This window comes from Phycodurus eques, chromosome 20 (assembly GCF_024500275.1).
Source record: "Phycodurus eques isolate BA_2022a chromosome 20, UOR_Pequ_1.1, whole genome shotgun sequence".
In the NCBI taxonomy this organism is placed as follows: Eukaryota; Metazoa; Chordata; class Actinopteri; order Syngnathiformes; family Syngnathidae; genus Phycodurus; species Phycodurus eques.
The window spans coordinates 6,968,320-6,990,185 of NC_084544.1; the positions used below are offsets into that span (position 1 = coordinate 6,968,320).

Genomic DNA, 21,866 nt, shown 5'->3' on the forward strand with positions numbered 1-21,866 from the left:
GATACACCACCTCTGGAGTGAAGGGAAAAAACAAAAAGGAACAATTCGAGTGACGCCAGTCACTAGGCCACACCCCTCAACGACATACATCAACACACAAATATTTTGTATATAAAAAATGATGTCTAGACTAAAGGATAGTAATGGATTGAAAAACAAATCAGTACCATGGACAGCGGCAAGCAAAAATGACCAGAAATGAGATGGTGACGCCACTAGCTGGCGCCAATGCACCAGTTTCAAAGAAAAATAGCCGATACATGTTTGAAAGCATTTATTTGCATATTTTGGCAAGACCATACATCATGTTTAAAAGCACATTTTAGTGCATATTTTGGCAATTGGGTAAAACATGATGAGAAGATGAAAAGAAAATATTATATAACTTGCATAGATAGATTCATTGAAGATTCTTCATTCATGAAATTCATTTTCTTGATTCATGAAGATTGTTTTCAACTGTTTTTATTTCAGATATACAGGTGCATTTCAGTACGTTGCCCTATCGTAGAAAAACTTTCTTGAGTAGTTCAATTCAAAAGGTTAATTTCATATACAAATTATACAAATACTGTGTGTGCAGTGAATCTTAACTTACCAGTTTCCCTTTTTGAGGTGAACTGCTGATATAAATTGCTTTTCGTTGTATTGAATTTCATTGAGATGCACCTGTAGAACTATTTTACTTCTTTTCAAAACATTTTGTGACAGCGTGGTTCTCTTATTGCTCACTGTTAAAAGAACCACATAAAGGCATTCTATTTTTGTTTTAAAGTGTCAAAGTTAGCAGTTTCAGCACCCTACACTAAATAGAATATTCAATTACAAAAAAACCAAAACCAAAAAAAAGGATTTTAATTGCTGCATCGAGGTAGTGAAGGTGTGCATGATTGTTCGGCATTTGATACTTGATGAGCGACATCCGTGTAGTTGCGTCTATTGAGAAAGAAGGTCGGCCACTTTGGAAATGGATTGATCGTCCATGCCGGCTTGCGTCATGAGCTCTGTCACGTTTTCCTCCAGACCGCTGATTCGTGTTCCCATCTCGTCTAGTGCCTTAGTCAAGGACTCAAAACGTTCCCACTTTCTCAAATGCAACTGATGCGTCTGGAAAACAATTGGATGGTGGGAGGAGGGGGATGAAGCTTTTTTTTTTTTTTTTGTGACGCCTGAATTAAAACTCCTACTAGCGCCACCCAGACATACAATATTTGTTTATACAGGGGTCCTCTGTTTACGAGGGTTTTGACATACAACTTTTGGAGGTAATTTGTGGACTATCACAAATACAGTAGAATCCTCGACATCCTGAGTTAACTAAGCCCTTTAACATTAAAATGATACGAATTAGTTGGGAAATGTGGAACGACTAAAGACGTTTGGAAAAGACCTCTATTCAGTTGGGAATCTTGTCATGGGAAATTTGGAATTCTGAGGAAATTGGGAATTTTGGGGGGAATGGTTCTCAAATACGCCCTTACTGGGCTGGCTACACATTCTGTGGTAGGAAAGGTTCGAAATGGTTTTTAAAAAATTGGAAGAAATAGTTAAATGTGTTACATAGCGCTATTCGTTTCTATAGGAATTTTTATTTTGGAAAACGTAGCACGAATCAGTCGTACATCGAGGACTTCTGCATCGACTCAAAAGTTGATTCTATGCATGTAACAGCAAACTTAGCAAGGATATTTTTCACTTCCAAATGTTCGGAGATGGCTTGGAAGCGTTCCCGGAGTAGCCGCATTGTTTCTTCCATCTGTAAGAAGCAATGAAAATCAGACTTGTGGCCAGTCCATCCCTAAAAACGATACGACATGACAACCTACCGCCTGTGTCATCTCTTCGGCCGTTTTGCACTCAGTTTTTGACATCCTTTAGCAAGCGTTTCGCTCACCGCTCCGCGTGCAGTAAACGTCCTTTTTTTCTTTCATGTAAATAAAGGAGAAAGTGGCTCATCAGTAGCGTTAGCTGCGAACCGTCGGCAACTTTGATTCAACTTCAGCTAGCGTCTCTAAAGTAGTACTACTTCCGCTTTACGCAGTTACCACTTCAAAATAAAAGTTTAATAGCGAAACATTGGGTGATTAAACTGTTAAATGTGCAATAGTCTTCCGTATTCACCTTTCAAGTGTGAACTGTATCTAATAGATAAGCATATATTCATGTAAAAATAAATCCCTTATGAGCTTTAAATGTGTTCTTGCCAAATAATTTTGCCTGTGTGAAGGTTGTAGTTAACTATTTCTGGTAAGATGTAAACTTACTTTTTGAGCGCTTGAATCATTGTTTCGTTCATGTTTGCAGAAGGGAGCCAATTTCTGTTAACTCTTGACCAACTGGAATATTCCTATGTATAATTATAATAATTCGCCAGGGCTACACTGACGCTTTAAATCTTTATAGTGTTATATAAGAGGTTATCTGCGTTGCAGTGACAGACGATAGATGTTACATAACTACAATTCATCTTTAGCAGTGAGGTTTTTAATCTGAATGTAATCCATTCGGGAAACCTATCAAACATAAAGTTATCGTGTACTATGGAATTTTCGAGAACACACTACACAACGCTAAATGCACTGTGACATAAGTCTTCCTGGGTGTGTGTAACCTTTTCCAACTCATTTTTTTTTTTTTAAAAAAAGAATAGTAATAATCCGAAATTAATCATAGCTAACTGTTCACTTTCACTACGTTGTTTTGATTTGTACACTTAGAAACGCGTAGTTTATTTTTTTCATTTTCCTGCGGTGAAGTAGTAAAAGTGAATAAAGAACTATCTTAAATTAGTAAAACATCTTGGTTCGTAAAAACGACAAATGAAACGGCAACAAAATACTGAAAGGTAAAAGCTTTTCCCGGAGTGCGTTAAAGCATCACTAGTTCTTAACAGATTTATGATAATACATTAATCGTGACTAACTGTTGACTGGGACTACGAGCGTTGGGTTTGTACATTTAGATACGCCTAGTTTCTTTTCGTGAAGCGATGCAAAGAGGATTATTATCTTGACTGAGTCAAACATCTTTGGTCATGAAAGTAACGTATGACGTATTCAGGAAGTAGTGGTCACAACGTCAGAATCCAAACGATCCCCGGGGCGTCGGTAGGGTTGTCAAACTTCTTCTCGCCAAAATTGGAATTTTAATTCATCATAATTTAAATTCGAAGGGCACTTAAACATGATTTAGTGATATTGGACGACTTGACATGTGAATCAAGTGCCGCCTTTGTGTAAAACTAGCCAACACTGAAGACGAAATTGTGGGGTCAAATGCTAGTTTTTAGCCTCAGCCACTTTGTCCACTGTTTACATAGAAGCGACAATATTGAAACTACTGTATCAATGTTCGGATACTTTTTTGTTTTGTTTTGTTTTGTTTTTTTTAAAATACACGAGAGGTCAGTGTGTTGTCTGAGGTCCTGTGCAACCTTAGTGATGGCGTGGCATTAAGGCTTAGCGGCAGTCGTGTCTGCGTTTCCCCGAGAAGCCGCGTCAAGCGAGTGGTTGAGCCTCAGCTCACCATGGAAGACGAAGCGTTTGAGCAGATAGTGAGTGTGTTCAACTGGCTGGTGTCGTGGGCGGCGGCTGGGGCCATGATGTTCGGCGGGGTGATTCCCTACATCCCCCAGTACCGAGACATCCGGCGCACGCAGAACGCCGAAGGCTTCTCCGCCTACGTGTGCTTGGTCCTGCTGGTGGCCAACATCCTGCGAATCCTCTTCAGGTACAAGGCTAATGCTAACAGCACATCACCAAACTCCAGTGCAAAAACATCAGATTCAAGCACTTCATCAGATTCAAGACAAAAAAACAACAACAAAACAGATTTAAGGATCTAACACATACTGTGTAAACCATAATACACAATAACAATTGTGACTAATGCACTAATGCTGGTTGCACCACATCACCAAACTACAATGACTAAAATAACTAATTTAACTCTGTAATGCTTAGCAACCATAATACGGTACACACAAAAATCCTAATGAGGCTAAGTGATAGAGAAAAAGGATGTATGAATATATCCTGTAAATCCTCAAATACAAGACTAATGCTTGTCCACCACGACACAAAACCCCATTGAGAAAACAGACGATTTAAGTTTGCAATGCATATCAACCATAATAAACACTATAATGGACTTGTAATGGAGTTGACAATTGACCAGATGTGATATTGACTCCTTTTCGGGTTTCACAAAATCATCTTTACACCTTCTTTAAGATGAAGCAGCTACCCGCACTTCAACATAGTCCCTTGGCACAAGATGATGTCTGTTATCCTCTGCTTCATGTGTTATACGCCATTTGTGTTTCTCCCCTGTTTCTCCAATCAGACAATTACCAAACTACATTGAAAAAAATTGCTGATTTATGGTTGTAATCCATATCAACCGTAAACTCACTCTATAATGGATTAGTAATGGACTTGGCTATTACCAAATGGGTTATTGACCCCTCTTTGGCTTTAAATAAATAATCTTCAGACCTTCCTGATGGGATCTGGTATGCCTTGCTACACGTTAAAGGCCGTTTGTGAAATATTCCTGTTTCTCCCGTCAGATTTGGCCGCTACTTTGAGACGCTGTTGCTGTGGCAGAGCATCATCATGATCGCCACCATGCTGGCCATGCTCAACCTGTGCACCAACGTCCGTGTGAGCGCTGAACTCAGCACCAAAAGGCGCGCCTTCCTAGGTCAGAAACTCCTCATATATTACAAGGTTGCAGGTTTGTTATTACAACTGCGTGGCAGACCAGACCAAATGCCATCTCGGGACATATATTGCTCCAAGGACTGTAGATTCCACACACCTGCTGTAGTCTGTGTGGGAGTCATAGACATGCCTAAAACACAATGTATGTCTCTCCATTAAGCAGTAGTAGTCATGCAAAAATGTGCTTAGAGCTAAACCACTGTATTATTTGCTTTGGAGGTTCTGTTTACACAAGTGGTTTAGTAATCGGGGGTTAAATGCATCATGTGAGTGAAGTCACATGGTGTGTGTGTTTGTGTTGGTGTGTCGTCTCATGACATAAATCCTGCTTCAGGATTTGATGCACTCAAGATAAAATAGAAGAACTACAGTATACTAATAAAGAAAATAGAAGCTTAGCTGTATAAAAATCACAAAATAAGTATGAAACTCATCGACTGACAAATACTACATGGCAATTAATAATGGATATTTCTTCTATAAAGATAAGGAGAATCAGTTAGTGAGGATTTTTTTAATATCATTTTCAATATCTAAAATTGTGTCTATTTAGTTTTTTTTTTTTTTTTAAATCAAATCCATATATTATTTTACATTCACAAATGTATTGGCAGGCCTGCACAGGAAGAGAATACACTTTGCAATTCCCTCCTTATTTTTTTTTTGGAGGGGGGGGTGGGGGGCTAGCCTCCGTTATTCGCTGCAAAATGCATCTATTTGTTTTTTGCTCAGGCTAAAGCCATGTCTAATTTAAAAACATTCCTTTGACGCCATATTTTGTCATCTTGGGCAGTGCCAAGGGACTATGTTGAAGTGCGGGTAGCTGCTTCATTTAGTAAGGCCATAGCCTTGTGTTAAAAAAAAAATAGTGCTTTGATGCCATCTTGTGGCTCCTAGAGGCATTTATAAACCTTTTTTTGGGGCTAGGCATCACTTCGGGCTGAAAATAATTAATCAAATAATTGAATCATCTGATGAGGAAAAATAGGTTGATGCAAAATCTGTCTCAAAGCTTCACATCAATCAATTCTCTGCAGCCCTCGAATCAATGGTCCCTGCAGTGTTAGAACACTGTAATGGAGTCGGTCGGTCCTCTCCTTTTTTTCTCTATAGCAGCAAGTTCTTCCTCGCCACTCTCTAGCCCAACCCCCAAATGAATAACTTGGTCAGTATTTTTGTCCATATAGTGTTTCTATCTGTTAAATTGGACACTTCATCCAAACCAAGCTGCTCTTCTTCTTCTTCTTCTTCTTCCTCTACTTTTCCTCACGTGTGCGTTTATTTTCCGTCTGTAGCCTCGGACATTAAGGACGAGGAGTTCCGAATCCCTAAGAGGCTTTTTCTGGGTATGTACTCCGCTTACGCCATCCCATCATCAGCTCATCTGGCCCGCCTTTCCCACGCTTTGCCATCAGCCCCAGCCGACACTAACTGATGACTAACAGCCACTGACGGCATCCTGCTCACTCACACGTCCTGTGCAGCAGTCACTTCCTTTCATGGCACGCTGCATGCTACCTCGCACATGCCTGTCCCTTAATTCATGCTTTATATTTTCATTGGTTTGAAGGATTTTTAATGGCTGGCATGGACTCTGTGGCCTTCAGCGTGGTGCATGTTTATATATAATCTGTTATTCTTCAGTCCTCAAGTGTATCTTTATGTGTAGGATCGAATGCAACATAAAAAGTACCAATATTACAAGAAGAAAAAAAATCCATGTAATTTCATGAGTGAATGTCAAAATTCCCACAAACAAAAAGCAAACTGTCTGATATCAGCAGCCTTTGTCTCATAATGTAAGAATTGTATTCTCATAAAATTACAACTGCATTTGTTTTAGGGGGAAATATTTACTTTGTTCTCTAAAATGTACAACTTCATTCTCATGTAATTACTTTGTTCTCATGACCTTATGGGCTTGCTTCCCCTTTTTTCCTTCTCATAAGTATGACTTTATTCTTCTTTCATTAACTTGTCCTTGAAAAATCAATATTATAACTTCAATTCCAGGTTCTTTTTTTTAACATTGACTATTTTCTTTACTGTATTTTTTTGTGTGAATTTTTTTCAGGACACTTAACCTTTACTTGGTCATATTTTGATTTAATTCTCATAATTATATATATATATATATTTTTCCTTGTACACTTTTTAAAAAAATATTTGAAGTATCGTTGAATCAGAGGTTTAATTGCTCCCCCCCCCCCCCCCCCCCCCCCCGCTTCTGTTACGGTAGAACGTTCAATTTGATGTCATCAGATTGCAAGAGGAACCTTATATTTCGGCCTGTGAGATGTTTCTTGTGATAAATGGCTTCATGTCAGTGCAGACTGAGCTGCAGTTTCCTGTATGGCCACGAGATGGCAGTCAGAGACAATTGATCATTCGTTGGTTCTCCTAAAACTAAAACCTTTTGGCCTCATCCATATGTGTTACATAACATTTTAAAATAATTATTGGTTAGGTTGCTGAATGAAAAGATTCATCTTTCGCACCCCCAGTGTGCTGGCAATGCCAATGCAGCCATATGGGGGGCACAAGCCAGTGCAAACTGTAGGCCGGTCCCAAGCCCGGATAAATGCAGAGGGTTGCGTCAGGAAGGGCATCCGGCTTAGAACTTTGCCAAACAAATATGAGCCTTCATCCAAAGAATTCCATACCAGATCGGTCATGGCCCGGGTTAACAACGTCCACCACCGGCGCCGTCAACCTGCAGGGCGGCGGTGGAAATTCAGCTACTTAGGGTCGAAGTCGAAGAAGAAGAAGAGGTGGAAAGCGGGTTCCTCGGCAGAAAGAGAAGAGGAAAGCACAGAGCCTAGAACTGAATGTGGGGACTTTGAATGTTGGGACTATGACAGGAAAATCTCGGGAGTTGGTTGACATGATGATTAGGAGAAAGGTTGATATATTGTGTGTCCAGGAGACCAGGTGGAAAGACAGTAAGGCTAGAAGTTTAGGGGTGGGGTTTAAATTATTTTACCATGGTGTAGATGGGAAGAGAAATGGAGTCAGGGTTATTTTAAAAGAAGAGTTGGCTAAGAATGTCTTGGAGGTGAAAAGAGTATCAGATCAAGGGATGAGGCTGAAACTTGAAATTCAGGGTGTTATGTATAATGTGATTAGTGGCTATGCCCCACAGGTAGGATGTGACCTAGAGGTGAAAGAGAAATTCTGGAAGGAGCTAGACGAAGTAGTTCTGAGCATCCCAGACAGAGAGAGAGTTGTGATTGGTGGAGATTCTAATTGACATGTTGGTGAAATAGGGGTGATGAAGAAGTGATGTGTAAGTACGGCATCCAGGAAAGGAACTTGGAGGGACAGATGGTGGTAGACTTTGCAAAAAGGATGCAAATGGCTGTAGTGAACACCTTTTTCCAGAAGAGGCAGGAACATAAGGTGACCTACAAGAGTGGAGGTAGAAGCACGCAGGTGGATTACATCTTGTCATCTGAAGGAGGTTACCGACTGTAAGGTAGTGGTAGGGGAGAGTGTGGCTAGACAGCATAGGTTGTTGGTGTGTAAGATGACTCTGGTGGTGGGGAGGAAGTTTAGGAAGACAAAGGCAGAGCAGAGAACCATGTGGTGGAAGCTGAGACAGGACAGGTGTTGTGCAGCTTTTCGGGAAGAGGTGAGACAGGCTCTCGGTGGACAGGAGGAGCGTCCAGAAGACTGGACCACTACAGCCAAGGTGATCAGAGAGAGTACTTGGTGTATATCTTCTACTTGTGTATCTTCTGGCAGGAAAGGAGAGAAGGAGACTTGGTGGGTGAACCTCACAGTACAGATAATCATAAAAGGAAAAGGGGTAGTTAAGAAGAAGTGGGACACTGAGAGGACCGAGGAGAGGCGAAAGGAGTACATTGAGATGTGACATAGGGCAAAGGTAGAGGAATGAAGATTAGCCCAAGTAAAACAGAATATAGTGCATGAATGAGAGGGTTGGTGGGGGAAGAGTGACTAACAGAATTCTGTGGGAAAACTAAGCTTATGTGAGAAGTTCAAGCGATGAATAGTGTCGATGTAATTTTCCCAAGTCAGCGGGACGCGTTCTCCGCCCGTGTCGTTGGCCTGATTGCACCCTTTTTCCGTCGTGTAAGCCCTAATCACAGTGCGCGTTATACATAATTGTTCTCACCGCAGCACCAGCAGCACATTGCCATTATAACACCAGGCCCTTCTATCCAAACAGCTTGACATTTGCAAGCAAACAGTGAGCCAGACTTTTAATCGTGTTACTTTCTTGCAGATCCAAATAAGGATGTGCAGTATTATATTACGATGGCTGGCAGTTCAAACAGATTATTTGTCCATAATTAACTGTAGACTTTAAAATTTAAAAAACAACCCCCCCGAAAAAAACCCAAAACATAATGGATAAGTCTCGTCACAGTGCAGTAATGGTGCCATGCTTTTTTGTTGTTTTGTTTGTTTTTTTGTGTGGTTTTTTTTTTTTGGTGCTGAAAGCCTATTAATCACTGTCGATGTGGAGGGGGCGGGGCTTTCTTTGGAAAAAAAATCAGTAAACATTTTTAGTATGGTTATAAATGTGACAATATTGTCCCTGCTTCTCTCATAGGGGCAAGCCATTACTTAAACTACAAGTGGAATGTCCCGCTCTGACCCCTTTCTTTTTAATATGTAATCCAGCTCGACAAGATGACAAAGCTGAAATGTTTTTGGCCACCGCAGGAAGTCTTTTCTGGCAACTGTAATTTTAATATGATGCCCCAGCTCTAAGGAAGAGGAAGGGAATGTTTGTGTGACTGTTGTTCTGCGCAACTATCCATGCACAACACTTTTGTTTTGCGCTGCTGTTGCTAAAGTTTTGAAGGCAGATTTGAATACATTTGCCTCCTCGCAGTTGATAGTCCCCATATTTTGGCACCCTTGCCACATATTTCCTCAAATGGTGGCTCTCTAATGAACGTGTGCATTGTTTAGTTTAGATAATTTACTGCTTAATTTAATTGCTAACCAAAACAGCAGCACTGAAGCATTCAAACCAAAGCTGATGTAAACAGTTTCTCGGATGAATGAAAGTGTGGAGTCTTACAGCATGTTTTAAATCCACGCGCAGGATTAAAAATGATCTTATCCGCAGGTAACCACTGTTGTTCACTAAAAAACGCTTGTAGTCAGGCCAAAGCAATAACAATATTGCTGTGGTGAATTGAGGCGCTTCTATTAGACACAAGTTGTCCTTTGGCTCCATCTTGTGGCATCTATAGGCAATTATATTACATTATATGTAAACCTTTTTTTATTCCAAAAAGGCCTTCCCCCATCTATGGTTGACTAAATAAACGCCCCCTGCCACTATTTGTGCTACTATATAATGGAAGTCGGTTATGTTTGTTCTGGGGTCAGATTAGCTGCTTTCTACGTCACGTATCACATTAGGCTCACTGTTGCGTCAAGTGGTACAAAGCGAAATCGCCTGCTTGGTGTCGGAACGTCGCCCCACCGTCCGTAAGCCGCCCTCTCATTTGGGTTTTTATCAGCGCTGCGCGGCTGGTGCCGCTTGGCCCGCGCTCGCACCCTCCTCTGATGCCAGCTGAGCTGCACAGCTAAACAAACACCAGCAGCGCTTGAAGGATGGGCCGTTCCAAACAGACATGGACACCAGTTTACACCTTTTGTTTGGTTCTCCCAGTGAGTTTAGCACAGGGTACATTTTTGGACCTTTGCGTTTGTTGTTCTTTCCCGTCTGATTCAAGTCACATTTATAAAATACCTTGGACTTTTTTCATCTGAGATGTAATATTGTATTTTCCTGAAGCTGGGAGGCTCCGGCGCTTACGCCGAGCGTATTCATTTAGAAATGTCATGTAAATGTCACATGCGCTCTGCATTAATCCTCTAATGAAAGCATTTTTCATTAAATAATAAGCTCAAAATGTCAGAAAGGTTGGTGTTTTCCCACTTGTGAGTTTGGCTGATTAAGAAGTTAACACAAGACAAGAAGAACCCTCCATCCATCCATCCATTTTCAACACCGCTTATCCTGGTTAGGGCCACGGGGCGCTGGAGCATATCCCAGCTGACATCGGGCGAAAGGCGGACTACACCCTGAACTGTTTTTTTCCCCCATTACAGTTTTTCTTGTTAGTTAGCAAGATAACACAATCACAACTGATTCTGCATTTTTCGAGATACAAGCTGTTGCTGAGCTGTTTTTTTTTTTTTTTTTCTGAAGATGAATGAATTAATTTTTGTTTTGTTTTTTTAGTTATAAGCGCTCAATGGTGGCCTTGTGAGGACAAGCGGTATAGAAAGTGGATTTATGGATGTCGTTACATGCATTTGAGGGCCGAAGTGGTGCAGTGACCAATCAGATCCAGCAGATGAAGCTGGAAATGTTTAGGCTTGTTCTGCTGTGGAGTGTCACTAAAAGCTGATTCAACTTTCTACATTTTTATATATTTTATTAATAACTTTCTTGTATTGGAGCTCATTAACACATGCACCTAATGAATTCTCCAGTGAGTTTATGTGTCTGAAGAGAGCCTCACTTCTGTGATTTGAGGAATCCACTTTATTGCTTTAGATGCTTGTCCTAAAGGGAAAAGAAATCCCACGGCAGATATGAATTTTGTGATTGCTCTGTCCAATCTCCTCTGCTCCAAACAAATAGACGTGGCTGAGCATCATTGAAACAGTAAAGATGGCGTGCTTGTGGAACGTTTCCCATCATCATCATCATCATCAGCTTAATTGTTAATAGAAGCCGGTTGTGCTTGGAATCTCCATTCCGTCGTTTGTTCTGAGCAGGAGCGCTCTCCAGAGACACGAGGGCACAAGACAGACGCCTTTAAATCATTCATTAGTGTCCACGTTCTCACCCCAGCTAATACGACCCGTGCAGACCACCTCCATCATTATCACCATCCTCTCGGGGTCCTCTTCATCGACTTCGTTCCTCCTCACACAGTAACAAAGAAGCACAGTGAGAGCTGCCTTTGTGTGGCAGCCTCATATACTGTAGTTCTTTTTATTTATTTATATATTTTTAAATACATTGTGTGAAGATTCACAGCTCAAGTGCGATGCCTTTTTTGTCTGTGTTAATTTATTTGACTAAAAAAAGAAGCTTATTTTCTCACTATTACGCACTTGTAAAGGCTTGGGAAAAGAATCACCTTGAATTTAATTAACCTCGAATTGTCCAGATACTTTATTTGTTATATGAGTTAATAATGAGCTAATAATACATACTTTTACCCTTTTTTTCCCTTTGAGGGAAATTATATACAGTATTTTTAATGTATTTGATTTATATAGTCTCTGTTCTTTTAGGTACACTTGCACAATCCAAAAAGACCAATACCAAAAAAAAAAATGCCCTTAAAAACTGAATAATGATCCAGTTTTTATTTTTTTAAATCGATGTTTAATATTGTGTTTGCAGTGGTGTACAACCACACTGCATCATCCTTTATCTCTCACTTGGCTTAACAGGACAACCAAAATATATGAAACACCGATGTGTGAAGTAGTTCTGCCACAATAATAAAAACATTGTTAAATGAATACTTCTATGACGGTGTCAATCAAAAGTGAGCATTATTATCAGAAGTTTCAATCATTTGTTCTTATATTGTATCTCATTCGATTGTGCAGGTGTAACCAACGTTGTGGCAGCTCTGTAATGTGTTAGTCTATTCACTGTCTTACTTTTAGACTTCGACTGGAGCTACTTCTGGTCGTGGAGCCGCTTTCTGGACTATGTGCAGTGTGTGGCGGCGTTCACGCTGACGGCGGCTTACGTCACTTACGTGCTGCTGGACTCGGCCGTGTTCGTGGAGACGCTGGGCTTCCTGGCCGTCTTCAGCGAGGCCATGCTGGGAACGCCGCAGCTCTACTGCAACTACCAGAACAAGTCCACGGAAGGCATGAGGTGAGGGCCCCGAAAATGGATTAAGAACTTTTAGCTTTTATTATGTTGACCTACAACATATTGAATTAGTTTAGCATGTTTCATAAACACAAGGTGAATTGGTCCCCCCTTTCTGTCCATTTTTCTGTATGTGGCCCTCAGTAGAAAAGGTTAGGACATCCCTACTTTATAGCTACTACGGGAAATTAAGAACTCCCCACATAAAATGTTTGTTTATTTTTCACAGCCTCGGGGTAACTGAACAGATGACAAGTTATTTCATTATAGTTTCTGTTTGAACTGTTAATCGAGGCAATATTCTCCAGATTGATAAACACGCTGAGTAGTTTAGCTTTTATTGTTCTTCTAAACTGAATAATTCAACATTTCTGAGCCACAAACCCGTCGGCAACTAAAACGCCACATACTTTATTGTCGTGATGAATGGATATTGGAGTGGGAAAGCAATATGATAGAGAGCGGCATTTAAGGTGGAGAGGAATGTAATAGAAGATAAGTCATTGTGGGACGTCTAGAAGGCTGATAAAAAGCTTTCTCACAGGGCGTGTGTGTGTGTGTCCCTCAGCTGCTGCTGGGTCCTCTGCAGCAGTCAGATAAGAGCGCTCCAGCAGGGCTGCCTGTCCACCTAACCCGCCATGACGGCACCCACGCTGGGCGGCTCCATACGCATATACATTACCCTCTCTGCTCCGCTCTTATTTTATTTTGTATTACACAAACTTCCTCCCCACTCAACACTGTCCTCAGTCCTCACTGTCAGCCAAGTGAAAAATGAACCACTCAGGTCTTAAATTGTACCTCAGAAATCATGTATAATAATATATATAGTGTAGTTTTTGGATGTGATGAGGGAAGACTCGCAGATAGCTGGAGTTAGAGTACATGATTCAGAGCACCCAGTATGATGGAAGAGGATGATTCGAATCCGGTTAAGCCGAAAGGGAAAGAAGAAGTCATAGTGTAGTTTTGTATTCTTCAAGCCATACAAGTGTAAATTCACCACTTTAATCACTGTATAATGAAACTATCCATCCATTTTCTACAGCGCTGGTTATCACAGGTGAGCTGGAGCCACTCCCAGCTGACTTTGAGTGAGACTCAGCTGGAGGGTACACCCGTCAATCGCCAGTCAATCGCAGGGCATATTTAGAGTAACACCAAGTCTCACTCACATTCACACCTATGGACAATTTAGGTCTTCAATAACTCTAACATAGATGTTATTGGTATGTGAGAGGAAGCCGGAGAGCCTGGAGAAAACACACGGGGAACATGCAAATTCAGGAAGGATTGGAGCCCAATTGGAACCCAGAAATGTGAGGCAGACATGCTAGCTAATAGACCAAATTAAGTTAAATGAAACTAAATGAGGTAAAAGTACTCACATTTTGAAGATGCCAAACAAAGGAGGAACAGAGGGAACGTGGTGTTTGCAGTTCAATGCTGTCACCTCGTGATGTTTTGTTAGAGAAGTAACATTGTATATTTAAAGTCCAAAATGCTGAACCAAACTATACAATTTTCTAATGAAAATCTACTAGCTAACTGCTAACATATAATACGAAATGCTATAGACTGGCTAACGGAAATGAGCAAAGATGTTGTTGTTAATAAAAAAAAACTTTAAAAAACTCAACAAAACTCATCATCGTACCTTCTTTCTGCTCTCTGACAACAGCGACTTTTAGAGCAGCTTAGTAGGAGACCTTCGCTCCCTCGTCTCATTATGCTACAACTACATCCAGTAGACCTCAGTGCTGCCCGGCATGTTGCGACACAACATGGTACGACACTGAACGTCAAAATTCAGACTTTTCCTGTCTACATACTAAAAACCCATGAAAATGATCACTGAAAGATGGGTGCGAAAGATGAACCGTGAAGGGTTCATTGTATATGTAATTGTAATTCCGCAGCCTGCAGAAAACTGTAATTTCTTCTCCCCTGCGTGTATTGTAAACATCAGCCTTTGTGTTGTTGTTTCCCTTAGTCCAGTGGGCACAACCTGTTGAGCGTTGACAGCTGTTGCTAGGCTACTCTACCTCGGCTTTTTCAAGGTCCGTGTGGTGCTCCTCTGTACCTATTGAGAGTGCTATTTTAGCTGAGGAACGTATGTTTAGACACGCGGAAGTTTCAACAGTGAATGCACGCGTGTATATGCGAATGAGTAAGCAGACAGACAGCGAGATGTAAACCATTGTGCCCTTTCTCATAACAGCCTGCTCTATGCAGGAAAGCATCTCGCGCTTTCTTGCTAATTAATTGGACTTTGTGCTGCGAGCTTGCTAATTGGTTGGACGTGTCAGACTACCTTGAGTGGAAGTTTGAATGAATTATCATCACTTGTCTCTCAATAAACACACATTCGCTGAACTGTTGGACACACGAGAGAAAGCTCTTGTTTTTTTTTTTATAATGAAACATTTTGGAGCGCACTGTTGAGGCAATGTGTCCTGTGAGGACATCCTTGTATTTGTCTGAAGCTAAATAGGTTTGCTTGACTAGACATGCATGTGTGTAGGATGTTACCTTCCATAATGGAGCTCACGTTTGTTTTACTGCTCCCTCTCTTGTAGTTTAAATTGCTCCACCTGTCAGCTTGTATAATAATTACGCTGTGCTCGTGTGGGCAGCTTTCAGTATATTTAACTTTATTCAATAACTGTATGCAGTGAGCAGGCTTGAGCTTCTTTTTCACAGAGATCCGGAAGCATTTCAGAGCCAAAACGGAACATACAGCATTTATCCGCCTTGCATATTACACAGAACCAAGCAAAAGCAGCCAAACCAGTCAAAGATATGGGAACACTTTGTTTTGATAGCATCAAAGCTGAGCCAGCGCTAGCTGGCGCTTTGTTTAAAAAAAAAAAAAAAAAACGTCATTTTTGTGGGGGGTGCGGGGGTTGTCAGTGCGGGCAAAGTAAGAAGACTTTGACCTTGTCGTAAAAAAGTCGGCTGTTTTGAGAATTTTACTGGTACTGCGGCTTGGGAGAAGAAGGCCATGCAAAACCTGCTTACGAGTGGCTGCTATTGTCGGCATAACTTGCAATACGATGTCACATTTATGAGAGAGCCACCAATCACTCTTCAACAAAGTCAAGGTAACGTTAATATTATAAATCGAAAGGAACGTTTGTAACCAGCGCAGAGAGTTAGCATGTCTTCAATTGGCGAAATAAATCTATAGACTCACTACAAAGGCAGATGAATCGCTAACTAGCATGGCGAACATAATTTTGTTTCCATCCTGAAGTTTCTTACTACTTAAAGAGCAGGCAAGTAGCTACTCATTTTCTCAAAAGCAAATGCTTTTAATGCATTTTGGTTTTATTTAGGGAAAAAAAAAAATTTCTCTGTGTACATTTAATAATGTACCTTCAGAGCACATTCAATGGAAAAAAGTTATTTACCCACACATTTCAAAATATTCCATTTTATAGCTGTAATTTCAATAACGAGAAACCGTGACATTTTTGCATCACGGTCATCATACAGTCTAAATCAGATACCGGCCGATGCCTAGTTGTGGGTTTTGTATATAATTGACAGGAAAATTCATTTTCATTAATTTCATTTCAATTCATTCTTTTAACATGTACATTTCAGATTTTGTGCTTTTTACTTCTAGTTACATACAGGGAGTATTTCTACTATTACCAGTCATTTTTTGCACTTTGTTTTCTTCTCCTTACTTTGCCTAATTAGAGAGTGTGAGTACTTTTGCCACCTCTGCTGTCAACACAACATGGCGGGAGAAGTATGAAACTTCACACCCCACATTGTGGGGTCGTTTATGCAGAACATCGACATGGCAAAAAGGGGAAAAAATGCAATCCTTTACAGACAGTCTGAAAGGGGCTGCAGCTTTGGTCCCAACTTTGTTACAGCAATGGTACTACCTCCAATGGCAGAACTTTACTGAGTCAACTTCATATTCCCATTCTGTGTTGGTACTGTCTATACAGACCAGCGTCACAGAATAATGCCAACTTTTACCAGCAGTCTGAAAGTGGCTACACACTAGGCTGTCCTGCCTTTGTTACGGCGCTGGTAGTTCCTGTGAAGACGTACTTGCCTAGTCAACTTTGTCCTCCTATTCCGTGTCGGTGTCACTCATACACACGTACGTATACGTTTCTATGCGAGGCAGCAAAAAGGTAGTGTCAACAGCGCTTTACAGTCACATAAAATACGTGATGTAAAAGGTGCATTAATAGTTTTCAGCCTCCTGCTATTATTACACGGCTTGCAAAAGGCAGAGCTGCATACTGTTGCCAAGCGTCCTGCCATAAAACAACTACAAGACAAGCACTAAACAAGGAGACGGGACATCCAGACATCCAAGTTGCAGCCTTATAAGGCTCGTTCGTGTCTTTGAGCCGCGTCTTACTATGCCGGATAACAATCATCGGAGCTTCATTTAGCACATACCCAATGGGGGGGGGCGGGGGGGGGGGGAAACAGCTTTACTTACTGACTCTGGCGGGTCGTCACCTCATTGCCAGTGTGCACGACAGTGTAGAATATGACAGCTTCTGGATCAGCTGTACCCTTGCATGTATATATTTTGTTTATTTGTACTGTACATCTTTATAAAATATCTAGGAAATTTATGATTCAGAAAACACTTAAATTACATAAAATAAAAAATGCAATATTTTATAAGAAGTATACAATATTTCATCAGAAAAATATACATTTAATATTTAATATTCATATACTTTGGGTCACAGTTTGTTCACTTTTTGTTATTAGTCCATTGGAACCACTTTACTCGAACATTATCCACGCCGTGCTGCCAGTTGAGTTCCCAATTGTTATAATAATTTCATGACAATTTTAACCTCCCTCTCTCTATATTATATAGAGGTTAAAATTGTCATGAAATTATTATAACAATATACTATATATATATATATATATATATATATATATATATATATATATACAGTTAAAAAAAATGTAAAACTACTCAGCCACTGTCTGCCATTTCCGGTTCTCACTATATATATATATATATATATATACACACACACACACACACACACACACACACACACACAGTTAAAAAAATGTAAAACTACTCAGCCACTGTCTGCCATTTCCGGTTCTCACTGGGTTGAAGTCCCACAAATTTCTGACTCGCGTCATATTTTGCCTTACGCCAGCTTAATGCTAACACCCAATGCAAAACACCATAGGCAGGCTAAAAAAATGACCAATAATATTTCATTTTACCGAGTCACTTCCAGTAGTTGTGAAAGTCTTCATTTGTTTCTTCATGACTGTATTATAATGCCCCCCGGCCAAGTCGCACACACCAGAAGGCGTCATGATGAATTAATCATGATGCACAAACTGTTTAGTTCTTTACATTCTATTTAATTCTGGTATTATTATGTTTTATAAAATAATATTTTTAAATGCTATTTTCCTCTTTTAAAAAACACATTACAAAATTTTTTTTCTTGGGTTTTGGGGGAGGCTAGAATGGATTGTCATTTTCATTCATTTCATTGATGAAAGAGGATTTGAGATAAGTGTTTTGCATGAAGGACGTTGTTACAGAACGAATTAAACTTATATCTCAAGGCACCACTGTTTATCTAGTGGGAGCCGTTGTGATCATTTATCGCCATGCATTTCTAGGTAATATTTGTTGTTTCAGATAAGGTTGATAGTTCTTTTTAACCTAGAGTGTGACTTTTTAATCTTTAAAACCACTGTTGAGACTCTTTCTCCACCCATGCTGTGCACTGCATGAGACTGCACCCAGCACATCTCCCGGAAGGAGACAGAGGAGTATCCAGGCGATGTTTTCGTGGCGTCCCCCCGCCCCCTATTTGTTGGAGAGGCGGTGGAGGACTCGATCAAACATGATTCCTGCCTCTCTAGAATAGTTTCAGTTCATTACTTATGCACCCGCGTGTATGTCAGTCAAGAAAATAAAAAAAATAAAATGCACGAAATAGATTCACCCCGTGGATGCAACTGGAAATTGCCGTTTCAAATGCAAAGTGTCATTTGTGATTCGGCTATACGTCCTGTGAGTTATTGAAATTGGGAGGTGTGGGGGTGAATGAGTTATGGAAAATGTCAGAGGAGGTCAGTCAAGCTCGGCATGAGCACGATAAGTCTGATTGATTTTGAATTAACGACGGCAGCAGCCGCGATCTGGCATTAGCTGGTTGTCGCTGAGATGCGAGAGCATGCGATTGGTTCGGGCCGTTTCTCATATCATTTTTAAAACGTATTACTCACGACATCCCCTCTCGACTTCTCCCTCGCAGCATCAAGATGGTGCTGATGTGGACGAGCGGCGACACCTTCAAAACGGGCTACTTCCTGCTCACCCAAGCGCCCGTGCAGTTCTGGACTTGCGGCATGCTGCAGGTCCTGGTGGACTTTGCCATCCTGTTCCAGGTTTACTACTATAGCCTCTACCCACAAAAGCCGGTGTCGCACAACGCCTCCCACACCAGCAGTGCTAAAGCCCTCTGAGCTCTGGGTATCTTCACTCAGGGAAAGAGGAAGAACTTTCACAAGAGCTGTAGAGTAATGAAAATGGTGTTGGTGTCCTCACCAATGCCTCGAGAGCTTGTTACAAGCAAACCCAAAGTGGTTTGGAATATTTATGATCTTGCATAAATTCTCATACTACCCCAGAAGGCAGATGATTCCTGGATCGATACAAAGCAGCAACATGAAAAAAACGGCAGAACAATGACAGCTTTTTTGAGGCTGTGTAAAAGGGGCCATTTACTCCAGGAAGGCCCTCGTGGACCTAGAAAAGGGTCTTTTCCCAGCTGTTCCCATAAGGCATTGGAAGCATCGAATTATCCAAAATGTCTGATGATGTAATCGTAAGATGGAAAATGTAAATTGAGAGGAACCCTAACCCCCAACCAATTACCTTACACGCCAAACCTAACCCACCCTTACACAAACCTTTACCCCCTAACCCCAATTTGGGACAAATCCATTTACCTGTAGTGTATATGTGTGAAAGCAGCGCATGTGGAGAATCTTTGCACACTGTTTACTGAACTCTGTGGACCAGCTTGTAAGGTCCAGACATGTAGATTGGCTGTTGCATGCCTCCGCCCCCTACTGCCTTAAAACACACCCTCAGACATGGCTCGCTGCTCACTCAATTCAATTAATATGCATTACTGAATGTATTAAATGGCATTTGCTGTTTTTTTTCCCCCCGCTGTTTTTGTTTTTCAACACGGTGGAGAAAAGTTGGTCAGTTTTACCACTTGTTGGCCTCATAGTCCCCTTGTGCCCTCTCAGAGCACTTAAAGGATCCGAGTGTATTAAACAAGAGTCAGTCAATTAGAATTCCAATGGCAATTCCACGGGTGAGAAGTTATCCTCAGTTCAACCCGCTCTGGACTTTTGCCCAAAAGGACCACTTGATGAAGTATTTCCACCAAGAGCAATGGCCAAAGGTTTGAAAGAAGAGCCAAGAATTAATGAACTGCACTGACTGGTGAATTATACTTACTGCAGGTGTCGGAGACATACAAGACATATCAGTATATCTTCTCAGCCATCATGCTACCAGACCATTTGATTTATCTTTTTTTTCCCAGTTTAATAACTCCCCTGTCCACATCATTTCATCTGGGCTATGTTTCATTTCCTTAAATGAAAATTAATTTCCTGTTCTACGGAGGTGAGTGTGAACCGGCCACGTAAATATTCCCCTCTTTTTTATTGTTATTATTATTATTTCCCATTCAGCCAGACAGGGCATGGCAGTGCTCTTATCCTGCCCGCCCCTCAACCCCCAACTGCTGTTAACTATTAATCAGGTTGGCTCCTCGGCTGAGGTGTATTGTTTCTGCGCTCACATCCTCAGCAGCCATATATTTCTTTAGAGAAATGTTAGTGTAGGATTTTGTGTTATTCAGACAGCAGACAAGTGTGAATACCTGACAGGTTCTCATTGTGCACCACAGAGTCAAAAATCAGTTCTGAATCTGTTTGTTTTCCTCCCTTTTGGAACTATTATTATTACTTTCCTTAGCCATATGTTATCCTATAGCGATAGCCAAGTTCGACATCGTCACATTGTGAAAATCACCTTGTTAAACTCAATACCAAAAGTATACTTTTTTAAAAATATAATTTTCTTTTTATGCTACATGTATTTTCACGATCATGTTTTTTATTAAAGGCTCTTTTGTTTACCTCTGGAACATTTACCAACATTGGAGTCAAATAAAGAAGACATGGAGAGGCTCACCCAGTATATTGTGTGTAATTGTTTGCATAGCAGCCGCAAAATTAGGCTCACCAACAAATTTTTTATTTTTTATTTTATTGTATTATGCAGGTGTACTTTGTCTCCACTTTCCAGCCAATATTATTTAAAATAATGATGTCAAATATGACGTTCCACCTGTACAGATATTACTTCGCCGCAACTTGGGATATAAATGTGTTGCAATTTACACATTTTATGATTTATTGAAATAGCATTTAATATCCTGGCAATTTGGCTTCATCATGTTTTTTTATATATATAAAGTCTACACACCCCTGTTCAAATGCCAGGTTTTTGTGATATGAGATCAAGACAAATCCTTTCCTAACTTTTTAATGTGGCCTATAACCTATAAAAACTCAATTTAAAAATATATTTTCAAGAGGGAAGGTACAAACAAATGACTGAAATATGGTTGCACAAGTGTGCACACCCTCTTATAAAGGTATAAAGGTGTATTATTTCACCTCAAATAGTTAAATGAGTGGTGCAACATCATAGAAACAACTGGAAATTGGGATGGAAGCTGTTACATAAGTGAATTGTGCTTGAACTGTCAAATTAAAACTGGATCAGGCGTTCTAAAGACAAAGTCAGTCGCTCGGTTGAGAGCAGCAGTCGATGTCCGCCCCGAAACTTCTCCCAGCAGCTCTTTTAAAACCATGCAGCGCTGCTTCAAACGTGCTTTCCACTGAGATCACTTTTAACTGCAGGAACTTCACAAAAGACTCTCAGTGGAAGTGGGGGGGGAAGCTTTACAACTCTGAAAGTAAAAAATGCAGGAGATGTTTTTTTCAATTATAATACAAGAAAATGGGCCTTGGATCAGGTGTAACAAATAGACTTAGGCAGAGGCGGCGGAACCGGGGTGCCCTGGGGGGCACGTACCCCCCACTTTGTGCCCTTATGTGTGCGACCAAAAGAGCCCTCTGAGCGGCAAAAGTGCCCCTAAAAATTTTAGATCAGC

General features: G+C 40.7%; 2 protein-coding genes across 3 annotated transcripts; one reads left to right on the forward strand and one right to left on the reverse strand.

Annotated features, from left to right (window-relative positions):
* Nucleotides 1–342: 342 nt before the first annotated feature.
* LOC133395926 (heat shock factor-binding protein 1) lies at nt 343–1,974 on the reverse strand. Its single transcript, XM_061665236.1, has 3 exons — nt 1,827–1,974; nt 1,690–1,756; nt 343–1,052 (listed from the first exon to the last, which is right to left on the reverse strand). The coding sequence occupies exons 1-3, from the start codon at nt 1,869–1,871 to the stop codon at nt 937–939; spliced, it is 228 nt and encodes a 75-aa protein (XP_061521220.1). The 5' UTR covers nt 1,872–1,974; the 3' UTR covers nt 343–936.
* A 1,115-nt stretch (nt 1,975–3,089) lies between these two features.
* LOC133395895 (solute carrier family 66 member 2) lies at nt 3,090–20,905 on the forward strand. 2 transcript variants are annotated; one of them, XM_061665184.1, is made up of 5 exons: nt 3,090–3,729; nt 4,571–4,704; nt 6,020–6,070; nt 12,408–12,624; nt 18,915–20,905. In XM_061665184.1, the coding sequence occupies exons 1-5, from the start codon at nt 3,527–3,529 to the stop codon at nt 19,123–19,125; spliced, it is 816 nt and encodes a 271-aa protein (XP_061521168.1). In that variant the 5' UTR covers nt 3,090–3,526; the 3' UTR covers nt 19,126–20,905. The 2 variants fall into 2 exon arrangements, with proteins under 2 accessions (XP_061521168.1, XP_061521169.1); XM_061665185.1 differs by lacking the exon at nt 6,020–6,070.
* The last annotated feature ends 961 nt before the right edge of the window (nt 20,906–21,866 follow it).

Bases quoted from the DNA above. Each gene is read 5' to 3' on its own strand.
- LOC133395926 (XM_061665236.1), bottom strand. From the start codon at position 1,871: ATGTCAAAAACTGAGTGCAAAACGGCCGAAGAGATGACACAGGCG. The intron at 1,757-1,826 runs GTAGGTTGTCAT...TGCTTCTTACAG, and splicing joins CCGAAGAGATGACACAGGCG to ATGGAAGAAACAATGCGGCT. The intron at 1,053-1,689 runs ATATCCTTGCTA...TGACTAAGGCAC, and splicing joins CGAACATTTGGAAGTGAAAA to TAGACGAGATGGGAACACGA.
- LOC133395895 (XM_061665184.1), top strand. From the start codon at position 3,527: ATGGAAGACGAAGCGTTTGAGCAGATAGTGAGTGTGTTCAACTGGCTG. The intron at 3,730-4,570 runs GTACAAGGCTAA...TTCTCCCGTCAG, and splicing joins ATCCTGCGAATCCTCTTCAG to ATTTGGCCGCTACTTTGAGA. The intron at 6,071-12,407 runs GTATGTACTCCG...TCTTACTTTTAG, and splicing joins CCCTAAGAGGCTTTTTCTGG to ACTTCGACTGGAGCTACTTC.